Consider the following 18,925-nt stretch of genomic DNA (forward strand, 5'->3'; position numbering starts at 1 on the left):
CTTGCTCAGAGCAGAAGCACACTAAACGATGTATCAAATACAACGATTCGTAGCTTTGAGCACCCTAGCTGGAGCTCTAGCTCACCCGAATGTCCTCCCAAAGTATCAGCAGGAAATCATCCAGCCTACACCAGGCGTCGATAACAACAACAATATCCACTTCCAGTCTACCATTCGAGATGTTCTCCTCGCAAACCAGATCATCCCGCAGGTCCTTGACGATTTCGAGCCAACTTACTACCTAGATCTCACCTACGAGAAAGAACACGAAAGAGTCCTCATGGGAAATGACATCCCACCCAGCTCTGTCTCCGAACGTCCTGTCTTCACCTTCCACCCACTCGCTGGTCCACCTGACTATGGCGATCAACCAAACGACAAGAATCTTACATTCACCCTTGCGCTGACTGACCCGGATGCTCTATCTCGAAAACATCCTGTCAAGAGTGAGATGTGCCATTGGATCGTAACCAACTTGACTTCACCACTAGGTGGCGAGGAGACAGAATGGCCTCGGCTAACGGACATTTTTGAGAAATTTGAGCATTTGATTGAGGATGAGTTCGACCTTGAGCTTGACGGGTCTATCATGGGCGCGAAGCCAGGAGAACTCGAAACGTATCAGCCTCCTACTCCGCCGAAGAAGACGGGCCCACATCGTTATGTCTTCGTTTTGCTCGAAGGCGATGCTTCAAGCTTGAAGGCACCAAAGGAGAGACCTCATTGGGGCTATGGCAAGGAGAGGCATGGTGTAAGAGACTGGTCCAAGGAGAACGATTTGAAAGTGGTCGGTGCCAACTTCTTCTTCGCGCAACACAAGAAGCAGTGAATGGCTTCTCGTAGTGGTGCCTTGGCATCGAGATATCCTAGCAAGACATGCCGGAATTGTTAAGAGAGAAATGCTATAACACAACTTCCCATCCTTCGGGCTGTTCAATAGTAGGATGCTTTGTACTCTTCGTGTGTTCCAGGGAATGCTCCAGCTGGTCCCGCCCTTCGCTGTTCGCTAGCATCCTCATCTTCGTCTCCAGAGCTGTCTTGCTCCATCACATCCGTATCCGGGGGTGCTCTCATCTGCACCAGTTCGTCCTCGGTGAGCGTAGGTGGCTGCCACTTCTCATCGTCGATCGGCATATTCATGCCGCTCGGCAACGTACCTAACAAAGGCTTGTGCTCAGGCACTTTCTGAACGTTCACAGTGTTATTTGATCTCACCAGCTTCTTCTCCAGGTATTCCAGAATACGTGCTTCTTCGGACTTGCCAGCATCGGAACCCCACCGAACACTTCCTTTGCCTATTCTTTTGTCTTCTTTCCTTTCGTGCCACGAGGCCTTGAGCTTGCTTAGCCCGCTAGCCTTGCTGCTGCCTTCTTTAGTGTTGATGTCGAGACCTAACTCGCTGAGTCCGGCATAGATCCAAGCTACGCCTTTCCCCGTCTGCCCTTCAGTGTCGGCACCTAACGCTTGAAACCGACACGCTCGTGCCCTTGCCGTCCGCCTCAGGTCATCAACGTACTCGATGAGATCTTTCGAAACTCGTCGCTCTGCCTTAAGTATGGCGCTCGCAGCTGCTGCGTGCTCCGCTGCACCCACGCATAGCCGCGTGAGAACTTGCGCTCGTGTCTTCTTTATTTCAGGCGCTTTGATCATCCATTCTCTGTCTAGCTCGTTTCGAGCTTGAACCACAACCGCTGGGTAGGGGTCGTCCTTGAAAGCATTTAGCAAATTAAATTCAGCTTGAGCAAGTCTTTGAAGCGCAGACTGCACGTTTATCGATACATCGACAGCAGCGGCTGGAAGTTCCGGTGGACCGTCTCCAGTGTTTGCTCGTTGGACCAGAAATGCATGTATACTGCATGCCACCTTTGTATGCCGTGTCGCTGCTTGAATCATTGCAATTCGTTGTTCTGGGCTGGGAACAGATGATGCATACAAGCCCAGCAAAGCTTGGCGAGCCAGTGTATTCTGAACAGCAGCGTACGTTTGATGAACGAAGAAGTACTCGTAGTCCAGCCCCTGTCCTCGCACTCGGTCAGCGTCTCGACCAGGTATTGAGCCTGATGAAAGCGTTGGCCGCCATTCGACCTCGACCTCCTTGGTCAATGCAAGGTCGACATCCTCGTCATTGATGCTGGCACCGCTCAAGGCGAGGTCGAGCGTGCAAATATACTTGAGATAGGCAGTCAAGGCTGAAAGGACTTCATTCAAATTGGTGGACTGATCTGCAGCAGAAAGTCGCTTGTGAGTCTTTAATGTCGATCTCAGGAGGTTTCGTTGTGAAGTCGTTGTCGAGGGCAAGGAAGGATGTGTTGAAGACGTAAAGTTTGCCTGGAAAGAAAGATGCGAAGTCGTGGAAAGGACGAACGGGAAAGGCATTCTGCTTCAACGGTGGACGCGGTGTTTGGCGCAAGTTTCGTCGCTTCGGAGGTCGCCAGCGAAGTCGACTTTGTAGTGCGTCGCTATGCCATGACTGTATGTTTCATTCCCGGCGTTGTTGTACCTTTTACTTCTTCTGCCGCGATAGCACAGCCTTCGTGAGTGGTATGCTCACATGCAGATGATCGGCGTACCAAGCATTACTTTGCGTGGCTACCAGTCGAGAACCGCACCAATGAAGCGATTTGATCGCCACAGGCTTGGAAGCCGGCTTGGCGTGATCGAGGCCACCGGAGGCCACCCACAACCGTAGGCGCAGTAGAATACAAGCTCGACAAGATGATCTAGTACGACGTGTAGAACAACGATGGTAAGTCTAGCAGCGTATCGTGACCAGGACTTGGCCAGGAAACAAAGTCAAGGAATTCTAGAATAAACATCACTCTTTATCTTAATGCAATGTACCCTTGGCGAGCATCATCGCCAACCAAAATATGGGCTATGTAAGATCCAAACAGAAAACCCTTGTCGTTGAGAGTAGCTCAACTCCCTAAATGACAACACCATGGCGCCTTGCTCGCTCAAAACAACATCATATATTCATACGGGCGAGACGTCACCCTTAAATCATCACTTGAATAGTGCCAATGCTTTTGGTAGTCGACCTTTTTGAGCAGGACCGGGTGAACTCGGAGCCGCGGTAGGAGGATCTTGTGCTTCCCACGGTGCAGCTTCTGTGCGCATCACCATAGTGGCTCTCAACCCCAGTCGAGCTCTTGAGCTGTCGGGCCTTTTAGCGACATCAGGCTCCACACGATCAACTAGCAGTTGCTGATACCTGCGTAAAGGCAAGTCAGTGTTCCCTCCTTTACACTCGTCATCCTCATTCAACTCCAGAGGCCTGGCTTCTCCAGCAAGAAATGCGTCAATCTGGCTAGGAACTATGCGCTTCGAGCGAGTGGCCAGGTTTGTACTTGATATATCTGTCTTCGGGAGAGACTGCATAGGAGATACTGCACGATCAGACACGTAACTTGGTGTGACTGGCGACATCTCTCGTGGTGTTGTGATGGGTGACGAGCTGTGCTCGGGTATCGCTTGGATTGTGGATCCATAATACTCTCGCTGAGAGTAATCTGACCTTGATTGATCGCTCGACAGTGTGGAAGTCGTCGCTGTACTGGTTACACTCTGCCATCGTTGCGGCACCGTGAAAGTAGGCTGTTGTTTGTGATGCGGAAAGAATGCAGTGATTTCTGGTAGACTCGAGCCGAAAGGTGATCGTAGCGAATGCGAACGCACAGAGGGAGCTGATCGTAGGCCACGGACCTCTTGTGAATCCTCGGACAAAGTACTGTATAGTGAAGGCGGGTAACACTGGTTGATCGTCCCGTTGGGGCTCCGCCAGGACTCCATACCACTGACTGCGTCTGATTCCCGTCGAGGATGATTCCGTTGCTCAGAAGTGCTATTGCGTGCCGAGCCATTCGCGCTGTGTGAATAACTTTGTTGACTTGTTCGCCTTCTTTGCTTCTCCTCTCGCTCGCGCTGCTTCACCACCTCAGGGACGCCATCCCATTTTGAATTCACCTTGGGGACATGATCAGGCAGTTTGCGAGCGCTCACATGTGGTACAGCTTGCGGCGTGGCAGCACCATGCTTGGCTTTGAGATCCGCTTCAACTTGGGCTAATGCCATTATGGTGGGCTCTTTGGTGAACAAGCCGCTCAAAACCGAGTTCTTCTTCTTCGTTGGCGCAGATGATCCCGCTGGCGTTGCCGATCTGGTTGCAGAGCTGCGAGCCGACTCCGTGCGGCTGGCATCGCTTGCTCGAATCGCTATTTCTCGAACCTCATTTCTGACTTGGTCGACTTCTTCCTTGGGAGCCGCTTTGCGATAAGCGAGTTTTGGTACGCGAGTAGCCTGCCAACCTGGGTCGCGAGGACTCGACGGCAACGACATGCTGAATTAGAGAACGGGGAAAACCTTCAGCTGTTGCCCGACGTATGATGCCCGAGAAACATCCAAACACGAGTCGGAGAACAATGCTGAAGCGTGAGTATACTCAACTTCTTTTCACGAAGTGGTATAGCATTTCCAAGCTTGAGCGAGAGATTGTGGAGTTGAAAGGACAACCACGTTTATCAAACGTACCTCACATTCGAACAAGGAACCATGCTTGTCGTAACAAGTCAGCACGAGGCGGCTCAGGATTGACCTTACATGACAACCAAGTAGGAGCGCGAGAACAAGGATACACCAGTCAAAGACAAAATGTCATCGCAGGCAATAGCCCGCAGAGAGGTGCTCATTGGATAGAACAAACCATGAAAGCTCGATGGGCTTGTAGAAAATATGCGTCACGAAGCACAGCGTAAGCATAGAGGAGCACAAGTGGCCACCTGGGGACGATCGAGATTGACGCAAGCGCTGAATGTGGAGTAGAAGAGGAGTCGCTTGGAACTTTGACATCAGCCGGTAGGGTTGTCAAGCGAAAGAGCTGGGCAACACCTTGCGCACCGACAGGTCCAGAAAACCCCCCATTCGAGCCACATGGAATAACAAACCTAAACATATCGTAAGACAAGCAAGCCATGTGCTTTTCATGCTCGAAAGGAACTTTGAGCCGGACGCCGCTGGATGACCACATCTGCAATGCACATCACCGTATGATTTTCTGTTTCATACACGACAGATACCCCTTGGCTGCTGCCCGAAGGCCTGTCGAGAGTTTCATCCTGTGTACGACTCCAAGATTGCTTGCGCCCTCCCGGCATGGTAAAGCTTTGAGAGCTATGTAGTACCATTTGTAGGTGTTGCATTGAACACGGAAAAGTTACTATGTGGACCGGCGCTCATGCCAGTGCAACGTGAGATCCGGGACCACTTTTGATCGGGATCTGACGATCTTTCAACCGTGTTACGAACAGCAGTTCGTGCTTTCTCTTAACCTTGCCTCATTGTGACTCGGTCTCAGAGGCAGGAGGACGTCCTCCCCATCCGCTGAAGTGATACGTCGATCGTGTGCTCGAGACCTCTGAAGCTATAATACCATATGCAGGACGTGCGAGGTCCAGCACTGTACTTGGTGTCTGGTCGGCATGTTCGTAGCTTCCCACAAGACGTGCAGGAAGTCGCGTCGATACGAGGAGCCGCTGAAATATGGTTCGCGCTGTCAAATCCGAAGCTGATGTATTTGGATTAGGCCTCAGCGTCTAGGCCTTTGCCTATACATAATTGTAATTAAACAATGCAAGGCAGGCGTTTTCTAGTTCGCATGTGGCGGTCTGCACCACTCCCTTCGTGGCGTATGTATGACACAAAAGCTGTCGCGTACACATTTCCTAGTCCGCATCATACGCCTGAAATATTATGGGTGACCGCCAGACCTCTCTCAAATTGAGGTTACCGCGGTTTATTATTCCGGCGGATGTCCGTAACAGGCAGCCCAAATCCAATAATTCACCACGCCAGCACGAATGCATCACACCTTCTGTGATAGCCATTATTCGTTGCTTGCTGATTACGACAGAACAGGCAGCTGCGCCAGTAGTGACAATATGCGATGCAAAACGAGACAGATGCTGCAACACAAGTCATCGTCGGCTCACTCCGAAATCCTCCCGTTTCAAACCTCCGGAAAACACAAAGATCCTTGTGCCAAAACCTCGGATCGTCTCCACAGTTCGAAACGTTTCGATTGCGGCAAACCATGCACGGATTGGGCACTTTTTGACCTCTAATTTCGGCATTTGAAGTTCTTCTTTCCACAAAACTGTCACCGATGAGGTTTGTCTAACGATGTCCGGTGACGAATCGGCTTCGGAACAACAGCCTTCACGGAGGCTCAAACTCGTGCTCAAGACTTCTCCTTTGACGACCCCTGTTGAACCACAAATCGCTAGCAGCGTTGCACCAAAAGACGGGTCTAGTAGCCCTCCAAGGCCTTCGTATTCGCCTGTGACACCTACGCTCTCCCATGAAAAGCTGCCGGCGCAGGAAAAATCAGACAAGCCAGAAAAGCCAGAAAAGCCATGGATTGATGAGCCAGCACCCCTGCCGCTCAGTCTCGACGACAATGCAGACGCTATAGCACTGCGAGCTACGATATCTTTGCTGCAGATGCAGCGCCAGCAGAGCCTGAAAGATATCCGTGATCTCGACAATATCAAGGACACTGCATTAGACGATCCACGTGGCTTTGCTGATGATCTGCGAGCAGGGAAGTTGAAGAAACCCATGTCCAGCGAAATCACCTTTGACGATGTTGAGTATGAGAACGAGGACGGCGATGACGAACCTACCAACAATGGTGAGACAGCATCGAAATTTCGGCGCCTGCCAAACGCACAGAATGTAGCTCGATGTCCGCCTATTGAGTGGTCCAAATACCATATTGTCGGTAAGCCTCTGGACAATCTGCACGAGATGCAGAAACGTCATCCTGGAGTCTCAGAGAACGATTTTGCTAGAGGCGCTACACCGAATGAACACGAGGTTGCGGCACCGTACAGACCTTTCAAAGACAAGCTAAACACCAACAAAGGTGCCAAAGGATGACTCAAGGAAATGAAGGGCATATCTCATTGATGTGCTTTTATCTGCTCAGAGGAAGCGAATTGTGTCTATAGCAAGCAAGTCTCATGGCCACTCAGCTCATCCTCGCCATGCCTGCCATTGCTCTCGACGGTGCTTATCCGATGGCCTCGTATCGCCAGCGTACAGCTCGACTGTTGCCCATCATGTCACACCTTACGTGCCCGTATCACTTCTACACCATTCTGCGTCAGCCAGACCGATCGACCATTCGTTCAGGAGTTAAGGCCAACGGTCTCATCAACAATCTCCTCCAACTCCTTGAACCTACCTTTCGTTTTCACGACCTGTAAGCTCCGTCGCACAGTGCATTCTGGGCAGTGAGGTCCAGTTTGTCTCATGGTGTTGACGTCCTTGCTATTCAGCTTGCTTTTCTTGGCCTGTATCTTCACACCTGGCGTCCAATACCCCTTGTGACGGCCCTTCTCCTTGACGACGTCTTTTCGACGAAAGCGAAGGCATTCGAAGCAGAGTCTGTATTTTGGAGGCATCCACTCTTCGAGTCTCTGTAGAACAGGAATGAGATGGATGAAATCGGACTTCTTGACAACACGTCTCTTGGACTTCTTTGTCGATGTCTTGTTGCTGGTAGTCGTGCTGGCTTTTTTCTTGGATTTGGACCCTTTCGAGGCCGCCTTGGGCTGGGCTACCTCAGGACCGATCTTCAACATCTCGAACATGGCGGCGTTCCACTTGCAGGTAAGTGCGAACATGAGCTTGTCGGCAGGGTCATCAAGGAAAGACCAAATGTTGCATTTGAGCTCGTTGGGCAGAGCAGACAATGAGTCGGTTTGTGCGATCTGCCCTTGGCCATACTGTTGCCGTCAGCTAAGATTTCTGCTGTGAGCAACAAGACATCACCATCTGCTTGCTGATCTCGCCCATCTGTGCAGTGATGGCTGGCTCTCTCATCAATCGTCTCTGGCTCTCAAGAAGTGCTTTTGCCGCTCTACCCAGTTCGTTCTCTTTCTTCAGAATGTTTGTGGCTTCGGCATCTCTGGTAGCCATGTCAATAAAGTCACGAGGTCCATGGAAAGACTTACTGTTTGGGATCTGTTGTACCCAAGTCGACAGGCATGCTGGAGGACTGAGGATTGAGAAGGAGCTGCAGCCGATACAATTGCTGTGTGTTGCAGGATTGGCAAGAGCCGAGAAGACGAGAAAGTCGTTGCTAAATAGGCAGCTGCTGTGTGGGCCGCCGTTTGCAAACTTGACCTTATCCTCAGAAAGACTTACAGAAATCACGTCGTCCTCATCGAGAAACATGTTAGCGAGGTCGAGTTGAAAGTGGGCGTTGTCCTTCATGCTAGAAAGTACACAATAGTCCACGGTTCAGTTGTGATTGATATTTGCAGGTATGTTCCTGCAGATGATGGGAGGAAGTGGCAGTCATCTACAAAACCTTCACCCTAGCCGGGGCTAGCTGCACACATCGGGAGGCACCCATTTTTGGAATACGTCCTCTACTTCAGTCGGGTCACCGTTGCCTAGTCATCTTCGCACTATTGACTACGTTCATGTTGTTGTCCATGGGGCCAAACGGGATCTCTATCGGGGCATTGGCATGCTTTCTTATTACAGTATTCCAGGGAGAATTGCTCGTGTGTCCCTCACGTGCGAGCAACGTTGTCGCTTCGCAGAATCCGTGAGGGACAGCACTACTGTCAGATTATGGCACGTGTTTACCACAGTTCAGGGCAGCAACACGCTATCGTTTTCGTTATCATGATATGGAAATTCGGACGGTGTTGCAATCGAATGGATAACAATCTGGCTATCGAGAACTATCTTGCATGAACTGGTGCGCTAGCATGAACCCAAAGTCGATCTTCGATGATGTCAGCGGTGGGAGAGAGCGAAAATGCGGTCATTCTACGCACTTCGGTGGTGCAGAGCCAACCACATTATTATTTACATCCTCATTCGAGATCGTTTTATACAAGACGTTCCAGACGAGAACCCAAGAACATTCTCGTACCATTATTGTCCAGCAGACAAGACGCGGTGAGTAGTTAGGTTTACCCAGACGTCGTCCCACTGATCATCCTAGCAACAAGAACACACCTACCCTAAAGTCGAGATACACATCCCATAACCATGTCCGACCTCGATCCCTCAGCGCCGTCCCAGCCGTCGCAACAGACCGGTATGCAACAAGTTCGGATGCGATAGAACATTGTCTAATGCATATATCAAAGGTTTGAACCAAGCGCAAAATGCAGCTTCGAAGACCACTGAAGAGACAGCCACATCCCACGATAAGTCCTCTTCTGGCGATCAGCCCATTGACCACCGAGAGCAACACGATGTCCCATCTCAGCACGGTGAGGCCGCTACCGGCTCAGCACTTGGTCGCGGTGACACTGGTCCACTGAAGGAGAAGGACATCGGACAGTCAGATGCCGGACACCCGTATTCAAAGCAGCCAAACCTAGAAGGAGAGCAGATGCGAGCTGCTGGTGAAGGTGACGTTGCGGAAGCTGTCCAGGGTGGTGGCGGCGGCGGTCATGCCGGCGCAGAGAGCATCACTCAGAATCTTGACGCCAAAGCTGAAGCACACAAGGATGAGCTGCATGCAAGAGGGCAGAGGACAGGCGCCGAGATCGAAGATGAGGAGAAAGAGGATTGGACGGGCAAAAAGGCTGATGTTGGCGAGGCATTATCCGGAAGAGGTAACAAGGTTGTTCTGGCACCAGAGGAGTAAGTTATGCTGCCAGTTGGACGACGATCAGCAACCCCGCAACAACCCTCATCATCAAGTTCAAGCGCCACCTGAGTCAGCCCGCACGCAAAATCACAAGACGACGAGGCCAGCAACTGAACGATACCCACACCCGATATGATTGGCAGAGAAACATTACTGACGGACTTTTTGAAGGAATTTGGACAGTGGCAAGCAGAGTTTGAGACCAGATGATACCCTACAGCTTGCCTGAATGGTAGCTACGACTGAATGATAGACGCACTACAGACCTATTTTGCCCAGGACTTTTCTCCTATATTCTCGAGATCTTTTCCATCTGGTCCGTGCGCCGTGTTTCCCGTCTTGGGCTCACAAAGAAGTACGACACTAGAACACATATTGTCGAGAACATGGTTTGATCGAACAAAGCCTCCTCGATCTTCATTGTCCAGACGTGTTCCTCGGTGTTAGCATGCATGCATCTTTGCCTGCGTCCCTGGATGCAAATGGCAAAATGCTGTCTCGTGACGTGCCATTGACGTGCCTTTCAATCTTCCGGCTCTCCTGCGCTATGCAGACACACAAGCCGCTTCTCTACACCGAACACGCTAACAGTAACAGACAGTACAGGTTACTAAGGTAGCAAGGCGTTGAGGAGCATTCATCCGCCATTTCTCAAGTATCAGCCGCAATACCAGACCCCCAAAAATGTGCTTTTACACAACCTACCTCTTCTCACTATGCGGCCATATCTCAATATCCTCTAAGCCCATCAAACATACCAAGCCCTGCTCAAAAGCATCCTCGACGCCAAGCTCAACCAACCCAACCTCCCAAGAACCCGATACCCCAACCTCAGTCCACGCCTTCACCACCTCCTTCCCATCACCCCAAGAATTCGAATTCGCAAAGCAACTCCACAACTCAACACCAGCATCACCTACATCCCCCATCCCCACAGCCGCTAAACCCAACGACGCAGACGGAACAGACATAATCGACGCATACGGCACAAGTCCGCCCACCTCGCTCCATAACGGCAAATCTGACTCGAAATCTAATCCCGGGAACGAGCCGCCACTTACGCCCGCGCCCTGCCCAAACCCCACACGCCACCCCCTCCACACCTACATCCTGCCCTTCCTCTGTCCCGCCTGCCACCGTGCCCGCGTAGAGAATATAGCACACTTCGAGGCCCAGACTATCCGGGAGACCGTGGAGCGTGAGGCAAAGTTCGGATACAGCAAGAATGGGGTTGTTGATCCGGAGAGGAAGAAGATCTCGAGGAGGAGTGCGGCGAGGAGGAAGGGGGAGTTGATTGCGTTGATTTGTGTTGAGGAGGGGAGGTTGGGGAGGGAGGGTGGGGTTGTTGAGCCAGTCGGTGAGACGAGTGGTGGTGTGGGTGTGGGTGGAGAAGATGGGAATGGGAGTGGTGTTGTGAGTGGGGTTGTCGAGCAGGAACAGGAGCAGGATGAGGAGAGTAGGAAGTTAATCGAGGAGATGGAGCAGATGAATGCGCAGATTCAAGTTGGGGCGACGGGTATGGGAAGTGGGAGTGCCGTCGTGGTAAAAGCGGATAAGGACAAAGATAGGAGTGCGGATGTGGGGAGTCGGGATTCCCAATCGCAGAATGTGTCGGCTGCGACTAGTAATACCGCTGCCGCTACTGCTGCGACTTCTGGCTGGTCGTGGTGGGGTCGGAGTACAGCGTCAGCATCGACTCCGGTATCGAATTCGACTTCGCCTGCCCACGCGAAGGGCGTGTCGCCTGTTTCGACGACTCAGAAGCAGGACCTCAAACACAAGAAGACAGCTTCGAGGATTTCGATGAGTTCGCCTCGACCGGCATCGCCACGTGTCAATGTTCCGAGGGATGTGTTAGGGCGGAACCAGAAGGGTATGAATCGGATTATGGGCTGGGACGGTGGTGGTACGTAAGATTGGAGCGGGACGATTCGGTCTAAATGTGTGGTTAAGTTCGAGATAATGTACATGTCTCCGCCCTTCGGTCCTTCGATCGCGCAGTGAGCGAAGACAACCATGAAGACAGCACTGGAAAGAACTGTTCCTCCGTACACTCCGGCAGCCGGACGGAAAGCCAACAAGTGAGATCTAGCGTCAAAAGCGCTCACGTGTACAGACTCAAGTTGTAACACTCGGACGTGGGAACGAAGTCGCGGACAAAACGGTGAAACATCATTGACACGTCTGGCAGTGCTGCTTCTTGGGCGCCCAGCTTACGAATTCCAGGCTCTAGGGCTTTACTGTAAGTAAGTAGACTCGCTACAGGGAGAGTTGCAAGGTTACTAAGCGTTAGGACGCGCCAAGCATCGATTGGTCATATGTGTGAATGACGCACCCACTTTATGCCACTATATATCGAGTGTTACAATCTGAGCACCAGACCTCGAAGAAGCTGTCGGGGCAGTCAGGCACGGAACGGTTAAATGCTACGAGCGTCCGCCAAGGCCCAGAAAAGAGCGTGGTCATGCCTCTCATGGCTAACCATTTAGGGTTTGGCTGATTCGTGGGGGCGGTTTCGACACCAGGTGAGACGCCTAGCGGAGGGACACTCTATGCTCGGGGCCTAGCCATGAGAATATGAATAAGTACCTCGCTCATCCACTGGAAATCCTGAGCGCTTCAATCACCTGTTAACACCAGCACGAAGCACGTTCAACAGACAGCAGCACAAACAACACCACAATGTCCACCCAACAAGAACAGCAACAACAAACCAAACAACTCTTCCTCGTCGTAACCTGGACCATCAAACCCGAACACGTCGACGCCTGGCTCGAAGCCGAATTCGAAGCATGGCAGACAGTCTTCAAGCAATCCGAGTGTCTCTTCTTCGAGATTCTCCGCGACCCATTGAAGCCCAATAGCTTTCGACTTCTTGAGTGCTGGAATAAAGACAGAGACTGGTTTGATAATGTGCAGATGAAGACGAAGCCGTATGAGATTCTGGCGGCGAAGACGCTTGGGAAGGATATTATTGAGGAGCCGTTGAAGATTGAGTATTTGGAGAGGATGGGACCGAGTGTTAAGGGGAGTGTGGTTAAGAAGGGGTATTTGGACGGGACAAACAAGGACTAGACGTCAATTTTGCGGTGGACAGCTCAAAAGCATCGCATTACACGATCAGAGCTCTGCCATAGTCACGCAAGCTGTGTTTTCTGTAGCTTAGGATGTCCTCAATGTGATGCGTATGAAATTGATTTGCGCATTCATGTTTTGACTATAGCCACAAGTGCTGAGTGTTCCGCCGTAATCTCTTGGCATATATCAGGTCGAGCTCCCGCCAATAGGAAGCTTGTATATCACTGCAGCGACTTCGTGCATAGTTCGCAACGACGCAACAGACAAAACACTATCGTAGCCAGGCGAGCCTACCTCCCCAAGAAAGACTTGCAACCGTCACGACAACCTCTACCGCAGCATAGCCGGTCGTACCGGGCGACTGTCCGCCTAAACTCTCAAACCCTTCCCAACCCTCAAGCCTACAACCCAAACCACCAACATGCCCACCCCAGAGTCCGAGTCCTTCCTACGGAAGAAGCCCACCGTCCCACCCACCTTCGATGGCGTCGACATGGGAAACGGCGAGGCCGTCGCCAACGCCCGAGACGCAATCATCCGTGAGCAATGGGTCCAAGTCATGATGGCACGGCTCGTTCGTGAAGAAATGGGGAAGTGCTACCACCGAGAGGGCGTGAATCATTTGGAGAAGTGTGGGAAGTATAGAGGTGTGCATACACAGACTCCACTCAACGGAGTGTAGAGGGGGAATGAGAAGGCTAACAAAATGGCAGATCGATACCTGCAACTACTCAAGACGGCGAAGGTAACGGGTTACAAGGGCTACGAACAGAATTATCTGCAGAGTTCGGCGGAGGCCAATTATATTGAGACGAAGTATCCTACTGCGACGCAGGCTATGGGTTCGAAGGGTTCAGATTTCAGACTGGGGAATACGATTGGGCCGAAGGGGGAGAAGTTCTGAGGGGACCAAGAGGGACACGAGGCGGTATGAACCATTCGACGGCGCAAATGTATATATTATATGGGCATGAATGACAAGAGAGTTTTCAGACAACAGACGAGAGGTTTTCGAGTCAGATCTACTCAAGATAATGGGTTAGAGGACATTGGTGAGGATCGTGCGTGCCGAAGATCCTCTCTTCGTATGCGCCTCCATGTCTCGCAGGTATGCGGTATGAATCTTCCTCAGTTCTCATGGAACATGCATACATTCCTCGCTAGCTCACTGCCCATTAGACCGCCCCAACCACCCACCACCCACTCCATCATCATCATCTAGTTCTATCTACACAGTTACAGTACACCTCCAACTCCACGGCCCACTCCCATCCACCCCAAACCCATACTCCTTCCACATCGGATGCTTGCTATTCCTCAAAATAAGATCCTGCTGCCTAATCCACTTCAACACCCCCTTCCCCCCACACCCGATCTCACTGAAGAAGTCACAAGCCAGGTTATCACCCAGGGCGATACTCCACGGAGGCGCGGTGTCAGGTGTGTCGCGGGACCATTGTGGCCTTGTCTCTGTGCGGCTGTAGCAGACGCCTGGGTCGACGATATGGGGGTTCCATTTGGGGTTGCCGTACCAGTTTGTTTGGTCTAATTCCATGATGAAGATGGAGAGGTCGCGGGTTTGGAGGTTCGGTGTTGAGTTGGGCTCTAAGATGGTTGAGGCATCAGGCTCTGGGATGGTTGATGCGAGGGTTGTGCTTGTGGTGGCCCAGAGGATGGCGAGGGAGGCGAGGACGCGGTTCATGGTTGTGGGTGTGTTACTGCACTGTGGTTGTTGCCGACGGTCTGGTCGGATAGGGACGTTGTCGGTCGTCCATGGGAAACGTGCATGTTATGGTTGCTCTATCGGTGTTATGCATGAGGTTAGTGTCCAATGCGCTCGTCCATTGTCTACTTCATGGCCAGTCCACGTGCGGGAGGTCAGTTGTTTCTTTGTTCTTCGTTGTCTAAGTAGCCATCGTCTGTCTCTAGCACAAAGGCGGAGGCAAACTCGGTTTGAGCATATTGACTGCTTGCAGCTTAGGTTGTAACATCGTTCGGATGATCGCATGGTGGTCAGTGTTGGATGAACGTGCTACACGACCTGGCACGCCTATCTCGAAGGAGTTGGGAAAGATTCTGAATGTGGTCTTGATAGCTTTATGCATCGTGTTGGGCTGGTACGATGAGGAAAGCACGACTGCCACGCGTGGATGCTTCTAGTGGCCGCCATTCATGGGGAGGACTAGCTTGCCATCCTCGTGTTCACAGGAGCTCCGGCTCACAGAGGACAGACACTAGAAAACAGGGAAAGTGCATTCGGAAGTACATTAAAACTGTGGTAACATGAAATGTATTGGTGTGGTTTTCAACTCAGACCAGGAAAGGCATTACATCTAGTCCAGGGTCGATGAGCACTCACCGCAGACGAGCCTTCACCTAAATGAGAGTTTGTACCTCCACGGCACAAGATACTGAAGAAATAGCACCCGTGTGTTATTGCGAGAGTCTTCTCATATTAATAGTGTAATTGTCTAAAAAGTCACACTTCATAGAAATCAAAAATCGTGATCATCAGCCCAACCTCTGGTGCTAGTCTTCCTTCCCCCTCCCCCCATCCTGTAACCTCCACTCCATCTCAGCCTGCACGCTCTCCCTCTGCGCCTCCTCATATCCCGGCGGCGCATCAACCGGCACCTCACCCCTACTCTCATCCTCCTCTTCTCTACTCCGTCTCCGTACAGCCTCCTCATCCCTCCTTGTCGCAGGCACAGCAGCCATAGCCCTCACCTGATCCGCCGTTGCATTAGGTGGAACAGCCTCCACCGGCTCCTGTTCTTCCTCACGGTTCGTTCGCTCATCCGGCGCCATCCTATCCCCGCCACTATCCTCATACCTTGGCAACTGCTCAAGATGCACATTCCTCAAATCCACACCATTAGCTCCACCACCGCCACCGGATCCCCTCTCACTCCCATTCGCCTGCCTCGCAACATTAACAACCTCCCTCAACCTCTCCTTAATCGCCTCAAACTTCCCCGTAAACTCCGGCGCCCCGCCCTCCTTGAACGTGAACCTCAATTCGATCCCCGCACTTCCAGCTCCAGGGCTATGCAACCCACCCCCTGGCACCGTCTCAACAACCGCCGTCCACGCATTCGGCCCAAACCACGGCATGACAAGATGCGTATCATGTAGATTTAACAGCCCACAACTGAAGGATTTGAAGCTGGGGACATTACTCGTGATTGTTGAGTGGGGCGCGGGGCGGGGCAGGTAGATTATGCGTTGGTTTGTGAGGTAGACTGTTCCGTCGCTGCTTGTGATGGAGATGTTGGGGTGGGGCGTGTGGGCTGGGTAGTTGTTGTGGTGTTTGGGGGTTGTTAGGGAGAGGGATGTGCGGTGGGAGGAGGTGAAGATTGTGGTTTCGCGGGGGAGGGGGATGAAGGTGGTGGAATTTGAGGAGGATGGGGGGTCGGGGAGCATGACCCAGTTTAGGGACATGGTTGGTTGGTGAGTTTGGTGGGTGGTGGGGTGATGGTGGGGCCCAGCCTAGGAGAGGGTATCTAGCTCTGTGGCTTGTGCTCGTAGCGTTGGGGTTGGATGTTGTTGCCTCTAGAGTTACTGTAGGGATTCGATGTCGTGTGGCTGGGAGTGATCGTGGCGGAGGATGATGATAGAAGTTTTCGGTAGGGCAAAGCTGTTGACTGAGCGCAAGGTTTTTGGTTGCTTTTGTTACGAAGTATAATGCTTCGAGATAGATCGAGTAGGTGAGTCTTGAGGTATGGTCGTAGAGAAATTTGGTAATAATGAATGAGGCTTGCGACCAAGATTGCTGGATCATTCCGCCGAATGCCATATGGACTGCCTAATTTAGGTCTGGTGACGTCGGCTTGGCGTTAACTCGGTGCAATTGTGCCCAGCAAACTGATCACAAGGCAAAATGTAACGGAGATATCGCCTATGTCTGGCACGATTGGGGGGCTGCGACCGCGTTCTCTTCTGCTTAAGATTGTATCACCTGCTTTTTACAAGTAATCTATTTATCGATCCTTCCACCAATTGACCAGCACGCTGAGTGCGCTCTATCCCGTCGCAGCCTCCTCCTCACTACTGACTTCTTGTTCTTCATCCTCATCAAATTCAATCTCCTCCTCCACATCATCCTCCCCCATCACCCCCAGATCCCCGTTTTCGTCTAAGTCCTCCCCCTCCCCATCAAAAGCATCTGCACTCAACTCAACCTCCCCCTTAACATCCCATCGATCCCCCTTAGCCGCCTGAGACACATACTTCACAAACCGCATTGTCCCTTTATCCCTCAGCACAACAGAAAACGTATTCCAGCTTGGCGCATTCGTGAACAGAATCCCGCCGTCGTCGTCTCCATCAAAATTGTTAGATTGGTATACAGCCGGATCGTAGTCTCGCGATTTCTTGCCTACGCTGGGGAGAGCGCGTGAATGCACGGATGCATCATCGTCGTCGGCGGCCATGTAGACTTCTTCGCCGCCGTACTCTGCTACCTCTTGAACATCGACGAGGGTATCTTTCGTTGATGAGGATGAGGCGCCATTCATGCCGGGTTTATGCTTGCCGTTTGTGTTTGTGTTCGTTTTTGGTACAGACTCCGTTGGCTCCTCACGCTGCCACCCTGTACTTGGACTTAGATTTATCGTGAACTCTAGTCGTGGCTGGTCGCCTGTGTATGTATTCGCCAACGCATAGTCGTGACCTGCTCTGAAACGTCGCGCAAGTGCGTGTTGGCGGAGGAGACTCGATGGACTGAGACCCGTGGCTAGAGCTAGCCACTTTCTGAAGGCGTGGGAGTGGAGGAGGTCATTCAGCAGCTGTGCGATTGGGTTGTAATCGCTTGCCGGCGCTGTCGATTCAGTGAGATACGCGAAGCGGTGTTTATGCGGTGGTCGGGCTATAGGCCAGGGGTTGACGTGGCTCTCGAAAGCGGGCTGGTCGATGCGCTCGATGTACGGTTTTAGATCTTTTGTGAATTTATCTGCGAGGAAGGACTCGAGTTGGAGCATGGATGTCAACTCGAAGGATTCGGAGAGTTCTTCGAGTTTGTCGGGGACGAGGAAGCCGGGTGTGATGTATTGGAGGAGGAAGGTTAGGTCTTGCTCTGTGAGAAGGGTTTCGTCCTCGTCGTCTGTGGCGCTGGGGTCGTCTTCTGTTCCGGTTGCGGAGGCATTTGCTACTGTTCGGGGCTCGTCGAAGTGGCGGAAGGTTGCTTGGGGTTCGTCGAACTCGTCGGCTGCGCCTTGAAGTTGTGCTAGACTTGATTTTTGGGCTTGGGCTTCTTCGACGCCTGCCTCGTAGCCGTCTTCTCCTTCTTGGGGGATGTGGAACCAGCCGCTGACGGCCATGCGTATCCTGCCTTTGTCTTCTTGGGCGTCTTTGCCGTGGTAGACCTCTTCGACGTCGTGGTAGCTCTCGCCTGGTCTGACGGCGAAGAAACTCAGCTGTGAGAAGCTGGGTGGTATGTTGACGTTCCACTCGGCCAGTGGCACCTTGATTTCTTCTCCGGATTTGTTCTTCTTTGGCTCGGTTGGGTACAGCCTCAGACCACCTCCCCACTCCGCTTGCCATGGGTTGTCCGGATCGGTCAGATAGAGGATGTAGCTGACTCTCCTACTCCCTATCACATCGTCGTGGCATAGCAGGTAACTTCCTGGTGTATAGACATTCACAGCCATATCCGTCTTGCGCCCAGACACCTTGCCTGCGCCCGTGACCTCTGAGACCCATTCTCGAAATTCTGAGCTGTACAATGCATCTCGTAGCTTAACAAGACTCGGCAGGCGTTTCAGAGACTCCTGGTCGAGGTTGGACAAGTTCGCCAGGTCTCCAGACTGGTGTATGCGATAGATGTCGGTTTCCTTCAGAGTGAAGTGAATATTCTCGGTAATCTCACTGCGGACATTGCGCAGAAGGTCCTCTTGTATCAGGTTCGCCACCACTGCATGCGGGTATGGCTCGCTGGTGGCATAGCTATCGTGGAAAGACTTCACAGTCTGAGTCTCGAATAGATCGTCCCGAAATGCTTTGCGGATGTCGCTCGTGTTGCGCTTCTTCGAGGGAGAACTTTTATTGTTTACGGATTCTGCCTTGCGCTTCAAACTCGTCTCGGCGGTCGGTGCCATTGTAAAGATGATTACCAGAAAGGTTTGTGTATTGTACTCATGCTAACACTTTCTACAAAAATTCGAGAATCGC

The 18,925-nt window shown here is 51.9% G+C and overlaps 12 protein-coding genes across 12 annotated transcripts; 6 read left to right on the top strand and 6 right to left on the bottom strand.

Moving 5' to 3' along the window:
• Positions 1–28: 28 nt before the first annotated feature.
• Positions 29–829, top strand: TFS1 (carboxypeptidase Y inhibitor; the record flags this gene model as incomplete). The annotated part of the gene is made up of 1 exon (XM_064871907.1): positions 29–829. The coding sequence occupies one exon, from the start codon at positions 29–31 to the stop codon at positions 827–829; it is 801 nt and encodes a 266-aa protein (XP_064732287.1).
• A 104-nt stretch (positions 830–933) lies between these two features.
• Positions 934–2,376, bottom strand: PMZ80_003479 (uncharacterized protein; the record flags this gene model as incomplete). Its single annotated transcript, XM_064871908.1, has 1 exon — positions 934–2,376. The coding sequence occupies one exon, from the start codon at positions 2,374–2,376 to the stop codon at positions 934–936; it is 1,443 nt and encodes a 480-aa protein (XP_064732288.1).
• A 630-nt stretch (positions 2,377–3,006) lies between these two features.
• On the bottom strand, positions 3,007–4,338 carry PMZ80_003480 (uncharacterized protein; the record flags this gene model as incomplete). Its single annotated transcript, XM_064871909.1, has 1 exon — positions 3,007–4,338. The coding sequence occupies one exon, from the start codon at positions 4,336–4,338 to the stop codon at positions 3,007–3,009; it is 1,332 nt and encodes a 443-aa protein (XP_064732289.1).
• Positions 4,339–6,177: 1,839 nt separating this feature from the next.
• PMZ80_003481 (uncharacterized protein) lies at positions 6,178–6,936 on the top strand (the record flags this gene model as incomplete). The annotated part of the gene is made up of 1 exon (XM_064871910.1): positions 6,178–6,936. The coding sequence occupies one exon, from the start codon at positions 6,178–6,180 to the stop codon at positions 6,934–6,936; it is 759 nt and encodes a 252-aa protein (XP_064732290.1).
• A 251-nt stretch (positions 6,937–7,187) lies between these two features.
• On the bottom strand, positions 7,188–8,050 carry PMZ80_003482 (uncharacterized protein; the record flags this gene model as incomplete). The annotated part of the gene is made up of 3 exons (XM_064871911.1): positions 7,188–7,787; positions 7,834–7,969; positions 8,016–8,050. 3 exons carry the CDS (start codon positions 8,048–8,050, stop codon positions 7,188–7,190), a joined length of 771 nt encoding a protein of 256 aa, XP_064732291.1.
• Positions 8,051–9,069: 1,019 nt separating this feature from the next.
• On the top strand, positions 9,070–9,676 carry PMZ80_003483 (uncharacterized protein; the record flags this gene model as incomplete). Its single annotated transcript, XM_064871912.1, has 2 exons — positions 9,070–9,118; positions 9,171–9,676. The coding sequence occupies 2 exons, from the start codon at positions 9,070–9,072 to the stop codon at positions 9,674–9,676; spliced, it is 555 nt and encodes a 184-aa protein (XP_064732292.1).
• A 687-nt stretch (positions 9,677–10,363) lies between these two features.
• PMZ80_003484 (uncharacterized protein) lies at positions 10,364–11,593 on the top strand (the record flags this gene model as incomplete). Its single annotated transcript, XM_064871913.1, has 1 exon — positions 10,364–11,593. One exon carries the CDS (start codon positions 10,364–10,366, stop codon positions 11,591–11,593), a length of 1,230 nt encoding a protein of 409 aa, XP_064732293.1.
• Positions 11,594–12,361: 768 nt separating this feature from the next.
• On the top strand, positions 12,362–12,754 carry PMZ80_003485 (uncharacterized protein; the record flags this gene model as incomplete). The annotated part of the gene is made up of 1 exon (XM_064871914.1): positions 12,362–12,754. The coding sequence occupies one exon, from the start codon at positions 12,362–12,364 to the stop codon at positions 12,752–12,754; it is 393 nt and encodes a 130-aa protein (XP_064732294.1).
• Positions 12,755–13,178: 424 nt separating this feature from the next.
• PMZ80_003486 (uncharacterized protein) lies at positions 13,179–13,661 on the top strand (the record flags this gene model as incomplete). Its single annotated transcript, XM_064871915.1, has 2 exons — positions 13,179–13,404; positions 13,471–13,661. The coding sequence occupies 2 exons, from the start codon at positions 13,179–13,181 to the stop codon at positions 13,659–13,661; spliced, it is 417 nt and encodes a 138-aa protein (XP_064732295.1).
• A 324-nt stretch (positions 13,662–13,985) lies between these two features.
• On the bottom strand, positions 13,986–14,459 carry PMZ80_003487 (uncharacterized protein; the record flags this gene model as incomplete). The annotated part of the gene is made up of 1 exon (XM_064871916.1): positions 13,986–14,459. The coding sequence occupies one exon, from the start codon at positions 14,457–14,459 to the stop codon at positions 13,986–13,988; it is 474 nt and encodes a 157-aa protein (XP_064732296.1).
• An 827-nt stretch (positions 14,460–15,286) lies between these two features.
• Positions 15,287–16,198, bottom strand: PMZ80_003488 (uncharacterized protein; the record flags this gene model as incomplete). The annotated part of the gene is made up of 1 exon (XM_064871917.1): positions 15,287–16,198. One exon carries the CDS (start codon positions 16,196–16,198, stop codon positions 15,287–15,289), a length of 912 nt encoding a protein of 303 aa, XP_064732297.1.
• Positions 16,199–16,779: 581 nt separating this feature from the next.
• On the bottom strand, positions 16,780–18,852 carry NUA3 (putative component of NuA3 histone acetyltransferase complex; the record flags this gene model as incomplete). The annotated part of the gene is made up of 1 exon (XM_064871918.1): positions 16,780–18,852. One exon carries the CDS (start codon positions 18,850–18,852, stop codon positions 16,780–16,782), a length of 2,073 nt encoding a protein of 690 aa, XP_064732298.1.
• Positions 18,853–18,925: the final 73 nt, after the last annotated feature.

Source organism: Knufia obscura (assembly GCF_036327395.1).
Source record: "Knufia obscura strain CCFEE 5817 isolate CBS 148926 chromosome Unknown scaffold_3, whole genome shotgun sequence".
Taxonomy (NCBI): domain Eukaryota; kingdom Fungi; phylum Ascomycota; class Eurotiomycetes; order Chaetothyriales; family Trichomeriaceae; genus Knufia; species Knufia obscura.